At 29.9% G+C, this 18,013-nt stretch overlaps 1 protein-coding gene across 1 annotated transcript; it reads right to left on the bottom strand.

Annotated features, from left to right (window-relative positions):
• Nucleotides 1-292: 292 nt before the first annotated feature.
• On the bottom strand, nt 293-3,831 carry LOC114380796 (BTB/POZ domain-containing protein At1g67900-like). The gene is made up of 4 exons (XM_028339849.1): nt 3,425-3,831; nt 3,251-3,320; nt 1,887-3,161; nt 293-1,190 (listed from the first exon to the last, which is right to left on the bottom strand). Exons 1-4 carry the CDS (start codon nt 3,481-3,483, stop codon nt 684-686), a joined length of 1,911 nt encoding a protein of 636 aa, XP_028195650.1. The 5' UTR covers nt 3,484-3,831; the 3' UTR covers nt 293-683.
• Between the last annotated feature and the right edge of the window lie 14,182 nt (nt 3,832-18,013).

Raw genomic sequence — 18,013 nt, forward strand, 5'->3', positions numbered from 1 at the left:
TTTCAGTTGTTCTTTTTATTAATCCTTGTTTGAAGCAAGCATATCTTTATTACTGGTTTATTTGACCTACTTTTTGGGTCAGACTTTGTATGGCACATCATCTTTGAATCTTTGAGACTAATGATATATTAGTAATATTTGTTTTTCACAGCATGATATGATCAACGACAAATCTCTTCCAACTAAAATAAAAAGCACAATAAATACATGTTGAACTTTATTTATTATGCGCAACAAAACTTCAAATCTTGTTCTTAATTGGGTATCAATTCAATAAAGCTGAGATTATGTGTGTGGATACAGATAAAATAAGACAAACATAATCAGGCACATGAAAACACGAAAGAATTTGTCAACAATGTCAGGACCCAAGGAGCTACAGCAAATGACAAGAGACAAGTGTTGCAGATTTGTAGACAAACACATCACCATTGGCCCCACGATTTGTCACTGACACCTAAGATTCCTACTGCAGCTTTTGACATGAGAATTACCAAAGAGGATTTCCCCTCGTGCTGGGGAAAATCTTTTCTTATTATTATAGGTTACATCAACAATGCACATTAAGATTCTTGGAATTTCCTAGAAGTTACAAGGCGTTTTGCAGAAAAAAAAAGGAGTATATGTTACCCGCTAAATTACCATTTCTTACCAATTTGAAAAGTAAACATACGATATTTCACTCAATTCTTTTCAGTTGTAGCAGCAGTTCTATTGGTAGTAGACCAGAACTTAGTAAGCATTTTTTTTGGTTGGGTTGGAATAGCACATATGGCCTTAAATCTAGAATTCCTTCCAATTCCGTCATGGGCCAAACCATTTTGATTGAAGTCCTCATCTTCAGCTAGCTTCATCCTCAGTGTTGAAGACTTTGACTTTGGTGATTTGAAGTTTGAAACACTCCAATTTTCCTCAGCATTTATACTTGTAGTAGTGCTTAATGGTGCTGTTGGTTTTGATGGGTCAATACCATGTGCTGTGAGTAATGCCTTGATATTGGTTGGTAAATCAGTCACTTTGCCACCAGCCTGTGCTGCTCTAGCTTGCTCAAAGAAGAGAACTTGAACAACAACCCTGAGGGGAAGAAGCTCATTTTGTGCTGCATGCATGCATGCTTCCATAGACAGTTTTTTGCAGTCAAGAATCCGGCACAATCTTTTCCTTTCACTCTTGTTGAGTTCTGGATGAGCCTATAAGTTAAACAACACAAATTTTAGTAATACAAGACATCCCCACAAAATAATTTTACTTATATAGTTCATTCTTCCATGGCCTAATTTCTAGTAACTAGATTGACTGAACTGACAGCCAGACATGTTACATCAGCAAAGAGTTCGTTTAGGTGGAATTTAGCTAAATGGAATGAACACATAAATGGTCAAAATCTCTTAGGGGAGACACATAATCAATCATGTGAAGGACTAAAGAACATGTATCTCCTTTTTCCCTTCTCCTTATCTACTTGGACATAGTACTGGAATGCAGCAATATGATATAACTCTATCACACAGCTTTGACAGGCAATTTTCTCTCCCTGTTTTCAGGCAAATGAAATTAAAATTTTACAAAAACCTGAATATATACTGCAACTACATCAGTCAGAATGTGGATACAGTCAGGCTAAAATTTCTGGTGGGTCAGTCTACACCTAACCGCCAATAAATTTTGAATAAGACAAGATTTTAAGGTCAAGAGAGTTGGTTATCCACTAATTCTGTCCCACGTCCTAAAATGTGAAAACGAAATATATCCAGCCACTTTTTTTTTTTTTTTAACATACACTAATTCTTAACCACTTATTTTATCAGGGTATATAAAATATAAAAGGCAGCAAATTGGAAAACATAGTAGAGTAATAGACATGTTTCTTCTAACATTTTTTTTACCTTGAGATAAATGTCAACAGCCCTGTAGAGATCATCATGATCATGTCTTGCAAAATCTGGTATAATCTCAGCAAGAGCAATGAATTTCGACAACTGAAAATTCACATCCCTGGCAACTTCTTGAAGATACCTATCCACAAGCTTTGCCACTTTCAGTTTTGAACTGTGAGATGCTGAAGAGGACCTCCTACTCTCTTGAAACTCCAAGTTAATATTCTCAGCTGAACGAGACCTTCTTCTTTCAAAGGCCAACCTAGATCTTGCAGGACTAGTTGGTGGACTCTGCCCTTGTGACACAAACTGCTCCAATATGGTCCTCACCAACTCAACATCATACACTGAATCGTTTGTGTAAGACAGTGAGGGTATCAAAAGATCATTCACTGTGGCTTCCTCCAATTGAAGCCCTACCCTTTTTGCCAATTCCATCTTTGAAGATGAAGAAGCATTAAGAATATTGGATGCCTTTAAGAGCTTCAAGAGAAAGCCACACGAAACAGCACCTTTCTCAGCAGGAAGCAAGCTCACCACTGATTCCAAAAGCAAACGATGCTTTGAAGCTATTTCACCAACCAAGTTATCAGATTCTGAGTCAGCAACAGCTTGCTTCTTGATATGTCCTCCATTCTTGGTAATATTTGGTAGCCACCTAGATGCATAGATTTTCAATGCATCTCCAATAAGATTTGAGGGAATCTTGCCACCAGATTTGATAGCTATCATGGTTCTCCAATACAAGTCTATGCTAAGTTCTGCCAAATCTTCAGCCCACCATCCTTTGTTTCCTGACTTGTTATGCCTCACACTTTGGTTGCCATTGCAAGACACATCATCCCTCACTCTTCGTGAATGGCTATGTGACAAACTCACCTTAGAAGGGTGACTTAGAACTTTTGCAGCAACAGCTTCAATGCATCTGCTTGTAATTCCTAAGTCCTCAGACCACATAGGCAACGCCTTTGTGGACTGAAGACTCACAATAGAGTCCTTCCAGCCACGTAGAATGCATGAGTTGAAGAAAACCTCAAGCTTCTGAATTAAGTTCCCCTTCTCAACCTCCTCAGTCATCTGAAGATACTCGGCGCCACATCGTGCCGCCACAATGTTGTAAGGGCTGAGAGTGATGGTTATTCCATAGCAGAACTTAGCACACAACTCAAATGCCTCCATCCCACCAGGGAAATCAGGGAGTTGGATTATTTGGTGCTGAGAAGACGAATCAGGAGGTTCTGAACATAGCTTTTGTAGCCTCAAACATTTGGACAGCAAGGGAAACTGAACAACATCACCATGAACTTCAGAATAAGTACTAACAACAAACTAAACAACATAGAACAATTTCTATGATTAACAATTTCACATACCTTGTGAAGAAGATATCTGCTTCCCTTAACTTGAATTATGAGATCACTGGAAACTTCAGAAGAGACTGACCTGTATACAAGAGAAAAGATATACTATAGTCATTAACCAGAAGAAAAAAAATATACATAATCTAAGAAGAAAGAATCAAATAGATGAGTTAATTAATGTCTCACCTTACTGCTTCTGCAGTGTAGAATGTATCAGGACGAGATCCTAGTTTCATGAACTTCATGGCTTTCAGTTTCTTATCATCTAAATCATGCACTAATTCTCACTAGCCACTTGCATAATAATTCACTTGCTAACACAGAAGAAGTGCAACAAACAGATAGTGAAATAAGTTCTAAACAAATACCAAAGCAAGGAACAGATTTTGCTGCTGAGTTATAGCCCAAGTGGAACACTGAATACTGAACCGACAGACCTCAGAGTGTCAGAGTCCTCAAGAATACTTCAGAACTCTAAAATATAAAAAAGAGAAAATAATAATAATAATAATAATAATAAAGATAGAATTTCCTTGGAGGAGAGAAGGTGTAGAAGTTCCAAGAGGGAAGGAAAACCAAGGGGGCTTGTTATGAGAGGAAAATAATATATAGTAGTTTAAATAGGTAGGATAGATGACATATATGGTTTGAAAGAAACACTGAAGATCAAACACCCCTAAGTTAAGTCCTTTCAGTCAAATAGTTATCCCCATGAGTGATTTCGACATTTTATTTTAAATAAAAGGGATTTTAAAGAGCAATGCAATGCAATCTCATCAAATTCAGCCTCAGACTTGTCACACTTCCAACCAGTCTTTCAGTTATTAGATTACATAGTTATGCAGTAAAATAAATATACAGCACGCGTATAGCTTAGCATCTGCAATCCACAACAATACATTATGCAAAATGAACAAATTAGTATATTGAGTAATAGTAAGAGTAAGTGGTCACGTTGAGATTGGTATATGAAAGTGTAAAAAATATGATAAATATTATGTTTTATTGTTAAATTTTTCTAAATCAATTTTATCATTAAGTTGTAAAATTTAAAAATTAATTTAATATTAAGTTTTACAACATGACATAATTAATACATCTTTTACACATTCATAAATTAAATAAAAATTTTCGTTTTCTCATATTAAATTGACATTGTCTTATATTTTTAGGAATAAAAAAGATCCTTTATTCTAATAATAAAGTTTAAATACTAGTGTAAAATATATTAATCATTCAGAAATTAAGTTTAAAGTGATTTTTAATATAATTATTGTAATAGTTAATAAAATTATCATTCATGATTTTTAAACGATTAACAATGTGAACATTTATATGGTTGGTATTGGTACTATTTTCTCTAATAATAATAAAAATAAATAAATTATATTACTATTAGAAATGCTCAAATAAAATAAGGAATGGGTTCAGAGTTCAGATAAAGAGACCTAGTTACAACCTAAGATAAGGGCATCTGGATACCCTCCCAATACAGAAACTGCCAATCATTCATCGAAAAATTCGAACCGTATAAGGAAAACTAGGAAATTTTTTATTTCCAGCAAATCTTGCTTTCTTATTTCTAAGAAGAATATGATGTTAGAGGCTTTATTTATTTATTTATTTTGCAACTATGGAGACATACCATTGGCAGCGTGCAATTCTAAAGGCAACTCCAACGTGCTTATCCTGCGCCCACTTGTGTTCCGTATTCTCATAATTACCATTGCAAAATGCATAGTAGTATTTTCTAATTATCTTTAGTTTCTTGTGTTTATAAATGCAAGTACCCTCCCAGATTATTTTAGTCAAACACTATTTTATTTTATACGCAACATCGTACGCATCTCTTTGATATCTCTATCCTTCTCAAAAGGAGAATATTTAAGGGATGTTTTACGCACAATAATAACAGATTAAAAAGTGCTTAAAATATTTTAAAGAATGAAAAAATGGAAAAAAGAATGACATGAAAGTCACAGGAAATGTTGAAAAAAGTTGGCATGTGTATTATCAGTATCACACATGATTAGCGGATAGAGTCCGTGTATAAACATAATTTCTGTTTATTTTATACTATACTCATAGTCATGGATGAACATTGCCCTTACGCTTTTCCATAAATAACCCAACTGCCATTGTTTATCCCTTACAGAGTAGTAAGTTTTTTCTATGCTTTTGGGAAGGACATTAATTCTCATTTATTGCAAGTGGTCCAGAATATTGAAACTTGCCCCATTATCGGAGTGAAATCAAGAAACCCGAGGTTGTTTGCTTCTGATATGTTCATGTTTGATTAGGTAAAGTCAAGCTTTCTGGTGGACATTAAAATTTTTGGTACTCTAATGGAAATGGTTTAAATGGGTTAATTTGGCAGTTGAGGGTCTTCTTCAGTTGAGGTTTTCTTGTTTGGCTTTGGATTCTTACGACGCAATGACTTGAGAGTTTGTGATATTTATGGAATTTCTTTCTCCAATTTTGATGATCATATCAACAATGAGACCGATCCTTGTGGGTCCGATTTTTTATAGAATAGAAAAAAAAAAAAAAGCAATGAGTTACGACCATATGATATTCATGATTGGAAATATTATCATGAACAACGAGGACTAGCTAATTCTTAAAAAATAAAAAAAGAATATTCATGTTCTCATTCATTTTTTTTTCACCACACATTTTATAGCATGGAAAGAGAGATAAAGAACATTTAAAATATGTGAGGTAAGAAGCTAATGTAATAGATAAAAATTAAATGAAGGGGAAAAATAAATAGTAAAAAGTTGTTAACCTGCTGCACGCCTAATACTTCTTTGTATCCCATAATGATTTATGTTTAAGATTTTTTTTACATAAAACAAGAGAACAAGTATTTTAAGATAATTCATATTTATTAGGGAATACTTTTATTTTTTTCTCTTAATTTCAATAAATGTATAGTTAAGTCTTGTAAGACAATATTATTTATTAGAGAGCAAAATTGAAATAAATATTTTAATATCTCATAAAAAATTAAAAATATCAATCAATTTAAAAATTATTTGAAAGATTAAAACTATAGTCATTTTACAACGGAAGAAATAAAAAACCTTTTCCAAGTGTCACATAATAATATCAAAATAATGATCTAAGACTGATTGGGACGTTTCGGTAGAGTTAAGGATAGACTGCCCGGCAAAAATATGCCAAAACTTTAGCCATATTTTAGTGACAATATGTTTAGTAGAAAATATAATGATATGTATTATAGTTTCACAAGAACTTAATTAGAAGAAACAAAACAAGCGTTAGTCACAACACACCCTATTAAGAGTGTGATGGGTTGAGCATAATCTTGTCACCAAATTAATAGTAATGATAAAAGGAGGGCAAGGAGTTAATTTCGTACCATGCATGAAAGAGTTGATTTGCTTGCACCAAACAAGCCATTAATTTTACCAGTAAAATTGATGGACAGTTGAATGTTATTGAAAATTAATAGAACTTTGGATGATAGCAAGGGTTCATTCGGTAGAAAAGAAAAAAAAACAAAAGTGAATTAAAATAAAATTTTGAATTAAAATAAAGAATAAAAATGTGAGTTCCACATTGTTTTTTTTTTTTATTTCTATTCTCTTATCACACAAACAAACACAACTTAATGAGTTATAGCATTTATGTAATATTCTTTTACAGAAATTTCTATAACATTTTGTTTTTCTCGATCTCTATATCAGATCACCTATTTTATTCAACATTTTTCTCTTTAATTTCTTTCAATCTTTTTCATGGTTATAAAAAAAAATGTAACCTTACCATACAAATTAACATGATTTCTCAAAGTGGATTCGCTAGTAATTAGGAGAATCTTTTTGAAGCCATTAATAAAGATATATAAAAAGTAAGAATAACAATCCTCATACCAATATTATAAAAAATACATATACCCCAATTCATACCTAAAGACGTCAATGTATATAGTATAGATAAATACTATAGTACATGCACGTTCCTATACTTAAATTTAAAGAAGAAAAATTTGAACTTATACAAGAACTGGTTGAATTCACTACCCTCTAATCAAAAGAAATAATAGATTGTATGTTTTGAATCATCATTGATAAAATCGATTTCTAATAAAATTAATTTTAATATGATTTATGATTAAATATTTTTATTATAAATAAAATTTAGTATAATTTATTTAAATAACTTAAAAGTTATTTAAAATTATTTTAACTCAAATTAATTATTAACCCATAACAATTTTTTAATATGGAATCAAACACATATTTTACTTCAAATCATATTACCTGTTGTTTCAACATAATTGTGACAAATCTAATATGAAACCAAACAAACACGCACAAAGTTAATTTAATACCATAAAAAAAAACGGTAGTCTTGTAAATTACTCCAAGATACTATCTAGATAAGCATTATCATTATTCAACCAATGCTTTAACATGCGTAACAAAATTTGTAGTCCTTTTCAATATCGGTTTCTCGGTTAAGTAGGTATTGGAAACTGAGTAAACCCACTGTGAACACATATTTTTTTTCAATGTACATTGTATCATTGATGTAAATTATCTACTCACTTTTGAGATAATTAATCTCAATGAAATTTTTTTTTTTGATTAATCCTTTTTAATAAAGTCTTCTCTTAACTATATTATTTTTTTATCTATAAAGTTCAAATGAACTCAACACTTGACTTGAGAGATTCAAATTTATTTTCAATCGGATTAACATGCTGGTGAGATGTGTAAGATTCTTGCACAAAACGTTTATGTGAATACATGATTTTAAAAAGAAAGTTAAAAAATAATTATTTTGAAATCCGGATTGATAGTTTGCCCGGAACATATGTATATGCATGCTCAAACATAAATGCGCAAAGGTGTAGGACATTTTTAAAGATAAAGTTAGTTCAATACAAAATAATAATAATAACTTGGAAAAGATTATAATTAAATAGAGATTGTTTGAAAATGATGTATGTTTGTTGAGTTTACAAGAATTGCTGAAAATTTTGTTGTTTTTTTCTTCTAAAATATAATATATTTTTTTTAAATGAAAATAATGTTTTCAAAAAAGGAAGGAGGTTAGTCATCTAAATGAATATGGTTCACTATAATTATATAGGATCACAGGTAGGACACACTGATTACAAGCAATCTAACACCATCCAGTCTTTCCTCAATATATAAATTTTACTGAAATACTCTCTAAATTATTTAATGCGACCTTATAGCTAGAAATATACACACATGCACGCATATATATATATAGTAAGAATGTAAAAGTGAGAAAATCAATTTTAATTATATGACCATATATATGAATAATTAACAATATTGTTTATTAAATTTTTTAATATCTCTTTAATTATATAATTAAGATTATTTCTTCTGCTTTCTACCTAAAAGTGTGCTTAAAAAAATAATTAATATTTTATTATTTTATTTTATTTTAATATATAATGTTATTTAAAACATAAGTAAATATTTATTATTAGTTTATGTATTTACAAATGTTAAAAATATTTAAAATTTAGTAAACATAGTCATTATTATAATATCATGTGATTTAGGTATCAGATTAAACATCATTTATAAAAAGATTGTATTTAGAAGTTTTAGAGTTTTACACAAGACTTACGTTCGCACACACAATAATTAAAATTAATACCTAAAACTTTAATTAATAATAAATAATATTTTTTCTTTGAATGTTTGAAGACCTTAGATTATTATTTTACATAATTTATTTATTTATTATCAATAAATATTAATGATTAATTTATTAACGGAAGATTCAAAATTATTATTTCTCTCCCATGAGTCCCATTCTCGATCATAATATGTTTCACATGATTTATATATATTGGCAATGTGGTCTTTTGACGCAGCCTAGTCATGGCGTGCCTATGTCAAGTGTAGGCAATAGTAAGGACAGCTACTATGATCTCTGCGTTAGCGATGGCAGGAGCAATAGGTAGAGGAAGAAGGCATCGTTGATTCGTTGTTGATAATAGTGGGCACTGGGCACTTATGGGGAAAGAGTTTCTTCGTTTAGCCAAAACCAAAAGTGTGCCTAAGTACTGCAAAACGACACCTTCCGAAGGTCTTGCTCCATCAATGTCTGCTAGATACCCGGACCAGAGTCCGCGTTAGCTCCTTCAATGCTTCCTTAGTTTCCAAACCAACACAATTCATCACAGTTAATAAATAATTAAGTATTTTAAGTGTATTATCAGGGTTTCATTCGAGCATGAAAATACTAGTATTTTGTTCAAAGAGACAAATTTCACTTAAAAAATGGTTTTAAACTTATTTTTTATCTCAACCATATGTATTTTTCACTTAAAAAGATTATTTTGTTTATTAAACATAATTATTATAGGCAATAAAACTTTCTCATATGAGTATTTAATACAACTGTCAGTTGTATGTCAAATACTCTAACTCGAAACACCTATTTAAATTAAAATAATTTTACACCAGTTGATTCACGTTTTTAGTGATAAAATTAGTTTCTAACTTTCAATGGAAAAATAATTTTAATGAAAAAATGGTTATGTGAAAATAAATGGTTGCAATCGAAGTAAATAGGGAAAGGAAAAGGTACAAGAATGGAAATGATAATGAGTGGGATAATGGTGATGCAAGTAACCACACAATTAAGAAAAAGAAAGGGAAAAAATGAAGTTTAAATATGATTAGTGGAAACATATGCATGCACTATCGCACATGTGTCTGCATTTCTATTATACTAAGTATAATTTTTACTATGCTAAAATTAATATCTCATATTCTAATGGATATGAATATTGGTTTGAGGTAAAAAAAAAAATCTAATTTAATATATTTTATTATGCCATTGCATTTTTGTTGTGTTAAATTTAATATATTGTAATGATTTTTGTTATTATATATTGTAACTACGTAATACTAGAACTACTTAATAAAATAAATTATTAAAAATTAATTATTAAATTGGAATGTGAACATGAATGTTATAATTAGGAATGAAAGAAATATATTTTTATGATTCTACTATTTATCATCATTTATAATAAAAATTATAAATATATAATATAATTGTATGTATATATTTTTTCTAACTCAATAAATTATCACAAATATTCCATATCACTTTTAAAAAATTGTCTCTATTGTTAACTTTTTTACTTATTTTATTATTTAATTTTGTATACTTATTTTTTTATATATATTTAAAAACCTCATTTTTTACACAATTTTATCAAAATGGCATAAATTACTAAATTAATTTAGGACACATGAAACCCTTGGATGAATTTAAACATGATTAATGTTTTAAAGAAGAATATTAGATCCTGAGGTGCTTTATAATTCTCCTTGTTCATTTCACATTTTAACTATCATTTTTTATAACTTTGTTAAATATTTTGTAAAATATTTATTAATTATTGATTGATATTATGTTTGTTTCTAATTTAGAAACAAGATTCTTCTGATATGTTTAGATGTATTACCCCAAACTAGTAAGATAACATAGCAATTCAAATTTAAATACAATAAGATAACATGTATCAATGTAGCAATTTAAATAAGATAAGTAATTAAAATCAACAACCAATTCTTTTATCCCATTTATTCTTTTTCTTTTTTTTTCTTTTCCTAATTAAACTTTTGTATTAATTGTTTTCATATTTATAATACAATGGATCTTTATTATACCCTTATCAAAACCTATATGACATGAAATATGACACATGCATCATCTTCGTTTTCTTTTTGTTTGATCTACAAAAAGAAACCAAAAGTATTAAAAAAAAACTACAAACTACCTTTAAAAAAACTGCAAACTATGTAAACGAACAAAAAAAAATTAAAATAATCCGTAATAAATGTTAGTAATCAAACACAAATATGAGAAATTTTTAGGTAGATAGATATAAAATCAAAACCAATTTTAAAACTAACAAATATCTAAAATTAAATTAATTCTTAATTTGTGTTAAATGAGCAGTTTAACAAAAAAAAAAAGAGTTCTATAAAAATGAAAAAAAAATAAAAATAAAAATGGGTAGTTTTAAAATTTACAAATATATCTATAAAATGAGTTTTAAATTAAAAAATGACAAGTTTTAAAAATCCGTTTTATTATTACTTGGTAGATTTAAAAAATTAAAATGAAGTTAGAGATAAAAAAGAATTAGTTATTTGCAAATTTGATTTAGGTGAAGTTTTAAAATTGACAATTATATCATGATGGTACATTAACATATTAAAAAATAACCAATTTTAAAATTAAAATGAGTTTTAAAATCAAGAAATAACAAAATGAAAATGAATTTTAAAATAAAAAATAGACCATTTTAAATTTGGTTTAATAAAAATGATTTTGTATATTGACACTATAAAAAGATGATTATACATTATCAAAATAAAAATATAAAGACAATAAGAAAAGAAAAGAGATAAAAATAATTATATAAAAAGAATATTAACTCAAATCAGAAATTACATTACTTGTCTTACCATCCAAGTAAAGAGTGAGAAAGAAGTGGGAAACTATTGAACTACCAATATCCAATCATTTTCCCTTTATTCTGCTAATTACTTTTGTCTAATAGCATTAGCACGAGATATTTTTGCCTTAAAACCACCAAAAAATTGTAAAAATTAAAAAAAATATTTATACATATTTCTTCACAGTTATCCTCTGTGCTCCTGCAATAGGAGTCCGCATCATTCATCTCCAAGTCGCCATAGTCTTCCTCTGACGCCGTCATTCCGTCATGTTACGCCAAAATTTGTTCCAAATTACAGTGTAAAGCATTTATTATGTTTTCACTCATAAAAAATAAAAATATAAGTAGTTATTATGTTTTGAAGAAAGTGAACAATTTAGATATGAGTGTTTCCATGAATTATTTATATAATATGAATGGTTACATGAACATAAAGTAAAATATATGTTTTGAAGGGTAAAATAATCTGTATAAAAATAGACACAAAAATGATTATAATGGAGGTATTTTTTGATGTGTTGGTAGTGTAGGAAGAGCGCGCGTAACCACAAACGGTGTTGTTAACGGGTCTTTCTCAATGCCACCCAACGGGGTAGCCACCCGACAGCACGGGACCCCTATTCTTTCCTTTCTTCATAGCTTTGGGACCCTCAAGTTTCTACCAATCCAACTTTATCATTAGAGAGCAATTAGCTTTAAGTGTAAAAGGCGGAGATTTTAAGGTAGCCTTTAAAAGTATCGATACCGTGAAATAATAATCTGACATAAAATATCATAGATTGGTTTTCAAAGTCATTGATTCTATTATGGGGTTACTAATGGATGAGTGGTTGTAATTAGTTATATGTACATGATATAGTTAATTCAATTTGACATTTTTCGGGAGAGAGGAGAGTTTGTTATTAATGAAGGTCTTGAGAAAGTACTCCATGAGAAAGGTAAGGGGGAAGAAGCTGGGAAAGTCTATCTATCATTTTATGTCCCACAAAACATAATCATTTTCCTAGTTGTCCAAAACAAAATATTAAATCATGTTTTTTTAATTTCTCGAAATATTACAATTTTTTATTTAGTCTACTATTTTAAAAATAAATTTAGTTTTAAAAAAAATCGCTTTCATGTAGTAAATTTTATTTTAAGCTAGCTCTCATTTATTTTGTTCATTAAATGCCTAAATGATTCTAAAAATGAGGAACCAAATCAAAACTCAAAATAGTAAGAGGAAACATAAAGGAGGTAATAAAAAAATATTAATATTAGTAGTACTGTCTATTTTTTCGGTAAGATCGATCGTTGACCTTGATCGAACTTTGATATTGCTTTGACTCTCCCCACACATATATATAAACTACCTTAAAAGAGTAAATAATGAAATTTATGACAATAAAAAAATAAATTTATGAAGAAAAAAATAAAACATATATAGTACGTATACGTAGTATTATCTAAAAATATAATATTTACATCTCTTCTTTTATGGTAAAAAAGTTCGAGATTTTTTTTAAAATTTATCATAAAAGAAGGTGTGAGGATAATATAAAAAAAATAAAAATAAAGGAGTGGTGAAATAATTCCTGAATTGTTGTAGACCAAAAATTAAAAGACAATTTCTTTGATAGTATGCTAATCATATAGAACAAAGAAACTAGAAAAGTAACGTAGCACGATAAAGTTCAATCAGTAGTACTTTGGGGGGAGGGGAGTATAGCCCTGGGGAGAAGGGGGGTTAGGGATGAAAAAGACAGATCGATCGTGCAAAAATGCATTATGAAACAATTAAAAATTTGCAATATTGTATCCCAAACAACATTGTGGGTGTGGGACAAGTCAGATTGAAAGGTCATGGATCCAGTGGCCATGCTTGAAAACTTAATTTCACAACTTTTTTAGGTGTTGAAAAATGGAGCACCTTAGATTAATTCCCTCTCAGTGGTTGAATAATTTGTTAGACACCGAAAACTGAAATGACTTGGGGTGTTAATTACCGGCCGGTCGGTCCACGAACAAAGGTTACACCCGACATAACACCATGCATCTAGATAATTGGCCACATCACTTGAAGGCTTTAATATAAATCGATGTTAAAAATGCAAGCCAAAAGGAAATTAAGAATCCCTTTCTTGTAGGACACAAGGTACCCTCAAACATCTACCTTTGTTGCCTAGAGAACCCCTTTGCCTGACTTACATTTTTGTACGCATTAGACCATATATGCATAGAATAGAAATCTCTCGAGGCTAAAGAAAAGAGTCCATCAATAAGTGCATGGTATGGCTGGCTAGATGGTGCATATATATGGTGGTATATATCTAGTTGGGCTAATCAATCAAAGGGCAACAACTTTATTATGTGATCGATGTGAATCATTCCAGAATCACATGCATAAGGACCGGCGCTGGTCAAATGATCGATTTGGCCATTGATTAAGAGTCTCGTTCAGCTTTTTTGTCTAGATATTATGTATGTGTTATATTTGAGAGATAACTATATCTCTTAAATGTGTTCTAAAAAATTTGATCCTTAAATTTATATGTATGAAAGAATTATCATCTGATAGAAAAAATCAATTCCTCAAATAAATATATATATGTTAATAAATTAATCTTTAAAAGCGAAAGATATCCTAATAAAAAAAAGTCTCATTCAACTTTTTGTTTTTAGATGATATAGTATGATTCTTAAATTTATATTCTCAAAAGTTTGATCCTGAATCTATATGTCTAAAAGAACATCATCTAATGAAATAAATTAACCCTTTAAATAAATGTTGGTATCTAAAAAAATTAATCTCCAATTTTCTGCTTAATTAGGATACCCTAGAAGCCACCAAAACAGGTCACATTCAGCTTTTTGTCCAATGTGGCTGCCCTTTATTGCTTTCTCATTTGGCTGAGGTGTGCCAACGTATCTTTCCCTCTACTCTCTCTACCATCTTTCATCTTGTGGGGTCTCCCTGTCTCTCACTGCTATAGACATGTACTTACAAGAAGTTGGAAAAGGAAAACACATCAACCGCACCAAGTGCAAAAGCCCAAGTGTTCCATTCCATCCACCTTAACTTTCGATCCTGGCAATTAACCGCTGTCTCTGGTTAGACTACGTACCCTTAATATTTGTTTTCTTCTTTCTTTTCTCTCTTGTTTGTTTGTGCTATGGATATATACTATTCTTTTTGCTTCTTTCTATGGACATCGATCAGAAACAACACTTTTTCTTTTAAGAGAATCGGGTTTCCTATGTGTTTGTCTACAATATTGACAATTTCACACACTGACACTGGGCTATTCTGTATGAAGACATTACCAAAAAATATACGATATTTATCTGGCACTTTTTAGGAAACTAATTTTCCATTTTTTTAATTCGGCTGTCAGAACATAGTGATATAAATAACTGCATGCAATGCATCGTTACAAACTAAAATAGCTGTAGTGCTAAACTAATAATACTAATAATTAGTCCTCATTGAGTATTATATTACGTTTAATAATCTATGTGCATATATAATCATTTACCATTATGTAAGTAGTTAATACGAGAGTGTAGTGTTAATAATTCCTACCCTACCATGACATGTTTTGGCATAAAGTAAGAAATTTTTAAATGGTAGTAATAGATAGTTTTGTGTTTTATCTTTGCAACAGCATTGATCTGGACTTTGTCCACCAAAAAAAATTTAAGAAAAAGAAAAAGTTTCTGCTCGCCACTTTATATATGCTGTAATGCATTGTGAATAATCTAGTTAATTTGCACCATAAATAAGAATAACCACTCTATATTTTGTAGTTAGGGAAAGCTAAAAGCCTATTGCAATATTTTAATCGCATGATGGTTAGGTTTTATAAGACAAAAGGCAAATGGGTCCTACGATGCAAAAACTAAAACATATATAATTCCACTTAACTATGTAGTTGATCATGGGATCAGTACGAACGTACACAGGCCCCCCGCGGCTAAATGATCAGTCTCACCTCAATGGAAGTTTCTTTATTTATTTGTCCTCTTCGTTAGGTACCTAATCCCATGAGATATATGTTTAGATAATAAGTTATTTAAAGCTAGTTGGGGAGACAGGGTCAATTTACTATGTAAAGGGATGGAGGGAGCCGGGGAGAATTGATTATTGAAGTGCTCTCACTTTGGAAACTTTCTTTTCTAGCTAGATAATTGAATAAAAAATACATGATGCCAATCATAATTTCAATACCGATTCCCTGTACAATTACAGAGTTAATGTTGTGTTCAATTTTAGAACCAGAAGAGTTTGATATAAAGGTGACACATTTCAAAGGAGTAAGAGTAAAAAATGGAGAATTCATAATGTAAACCTTATCCTTAATTAAAAGGGTATCATATATAAAAGCATAGTTAAATTACTGATTAGATACATATATTATTTCTGAATTTTTAAACAGGTACATAAATTAGTTTTTTAGATTTAAATATTCTTTTAGTTCCTATGGTTGCAACTACTTTTTATTTTGGTCACTATAGTTTAAAATATACTAATCTTATTCCTATAGTTGTTTTTTTTTGTTCAATTTGGTTTGTTATGAAATCCCGCTAATGTCGTTTGTGTGATGAATGAGGCGTCTCTTTTTACACTTGTGGTGCATATATATTTGGTGAGTCAGAAGTTCTTGAAATTCTTCTTCATCCTAGACTCTTAAAATTGGTCAACTTCATTCGCAGAAAAAGAAGCATTGGAAAACCTTCTTGATGATCCTAGTTTTCAATAAAACATTGCGCGTTTGAAGTATTGTACATCTTGGTATTTATCTGCATAATGTGTGTACTAAATGATGCATTTATATGTTATCGGCTGCATAACGTATACTATGAACTGCATAAAGTTTTTTATCTACTGATTGCATAATATATACGGAGTACTGTATAATGCATAATGCATACTAAGTTTCACACCTTTTATGTTTTCACTAATCCTTATAAAATTAATTCACTAATTTTATAGGATTAAAAACATATAATACTCCTTTAGATTATTATTATAAACTTTAATTAATTAATTAATTAATTCATGTAACTAAGTGAGAAGAGATGCATCGATGGCAAAGTAATAGCTGGCTCATACAGTAGTACTACAATTAGTCCAAATTCAGGAAGCTTAAGAAGTCACAATTAATCGTTCGGTAAAATGATGAGTGGAGTAATATGTTAAACTCGGTTCCCAAGCGTAGTTACCCACCTTTGGCGTCCCCGTTTGTCAAAGATTCGCGTGCGACGCATGGATTAGGCACCATGAATGTGACACGACAAAATATGTCTCAACTTTAGCTCATAATTGACTCACAAAAACAAAAGGTGATATGAGGATTTTTTATGTCTTTGATTATATGATTAATTCACTAATCCTGTTGATTATCATGCTCCCCTTTTTTGAAATAAATAGTAAAACTGTTGTTTGACATGAAAATTTATGTATACCTCAGTGGTCATCATATAGCCTAAACCTACCATCTGATTCGATTGGCAGAAAGTTCATTGGAGCAGCATAGAAGGAAATGATTTGAAGTATGTGTTTTCCTACCAGTCAATTATATCTGTATGCTAGAAATTAAAGGAGCTTGTTTATATACATACGAATAAATCTCTGTATAACGTGTTTTGTTATGATAAGTATATCAATGATTGATACCCATGCATATCTTTTAGTAAGTTTTTTTGTTTAAAAAGACAGAAATATTGCGAGTATTTTATATTTAAAATATTTCTTTTTCTTTAAAACGAAAAGCATACTTAAGTAATGATAATTTATTGTTAATTAGGACCGAAAGTCTACTTTTGTGATTAATTATAAATCAATACTATTTCTTTCTGTAAAGCGAGAGGCCCTTTTACTTTTTTTAAGCAAAAATATTAGGGATGGCACTAATAAAAAAAATATTATTTTTCCATTTAATTTCTAATTTCCCCTACCACAATGGAAGGATAATATTATGATAAGCGTCAAACAAGTAATACAACTTTGATTGTATAACGAGCCAATTTAGATAAATTAATCAATATATAATTATAATAAAGCAAATTAAAAATGTAGAATATACTAAAGTTTTTGTATAAATGTACTCCTATATTATGAATTAGAATACATGGCAGACCGAATGAAACTCTCACTTTTTTTTTAATATCTCAATCAGGCGTTCTTAATTTTTTTATTTTTTTTTTTGGACTTGCATTTCACACTCTATAACTAACCACAAATTTACTGTTTCAATAATCTCACATACTACTCTTCTTTTATCTTTATCGCTACA

Source organism: Glycine soja, chromosome 2 (assembly GCF_004193775.1).
Source record: "Glycine soja cultivar W05 chromosome 2, ASM419377v2, whole genome shotgun sequence".
NCBI classification, from domain to species: Eukaryota; Viridiplantae; Streptophyta; class Magnoliopsida; order Fabales; family Fabaceae; genus Glycine; species Glycine soja.

Coding starts and splice junctions, on each gene's coding strand:
- LOC114380796 (XM_028339849.1), bottom strand. CDS start 3,483: ATGAAGTTCATGAAACTAGGATCTCGTCCTGATACATTCTACACTGCA. Junction 3,321..3,424: donor TACACTGCAGAAGCAGTAAG/GTGAGACATTAA, acceptor TCTTGTATACAG/GTCAGTCTCTTCTGAAGTTT. Junction 1,191..1,886: donor CTGTTGACATTTATCTCAAG/GTAAAAAAAATG, acceptor TTTAACTTATAG/GCTCATCCAGAACTCAACAA.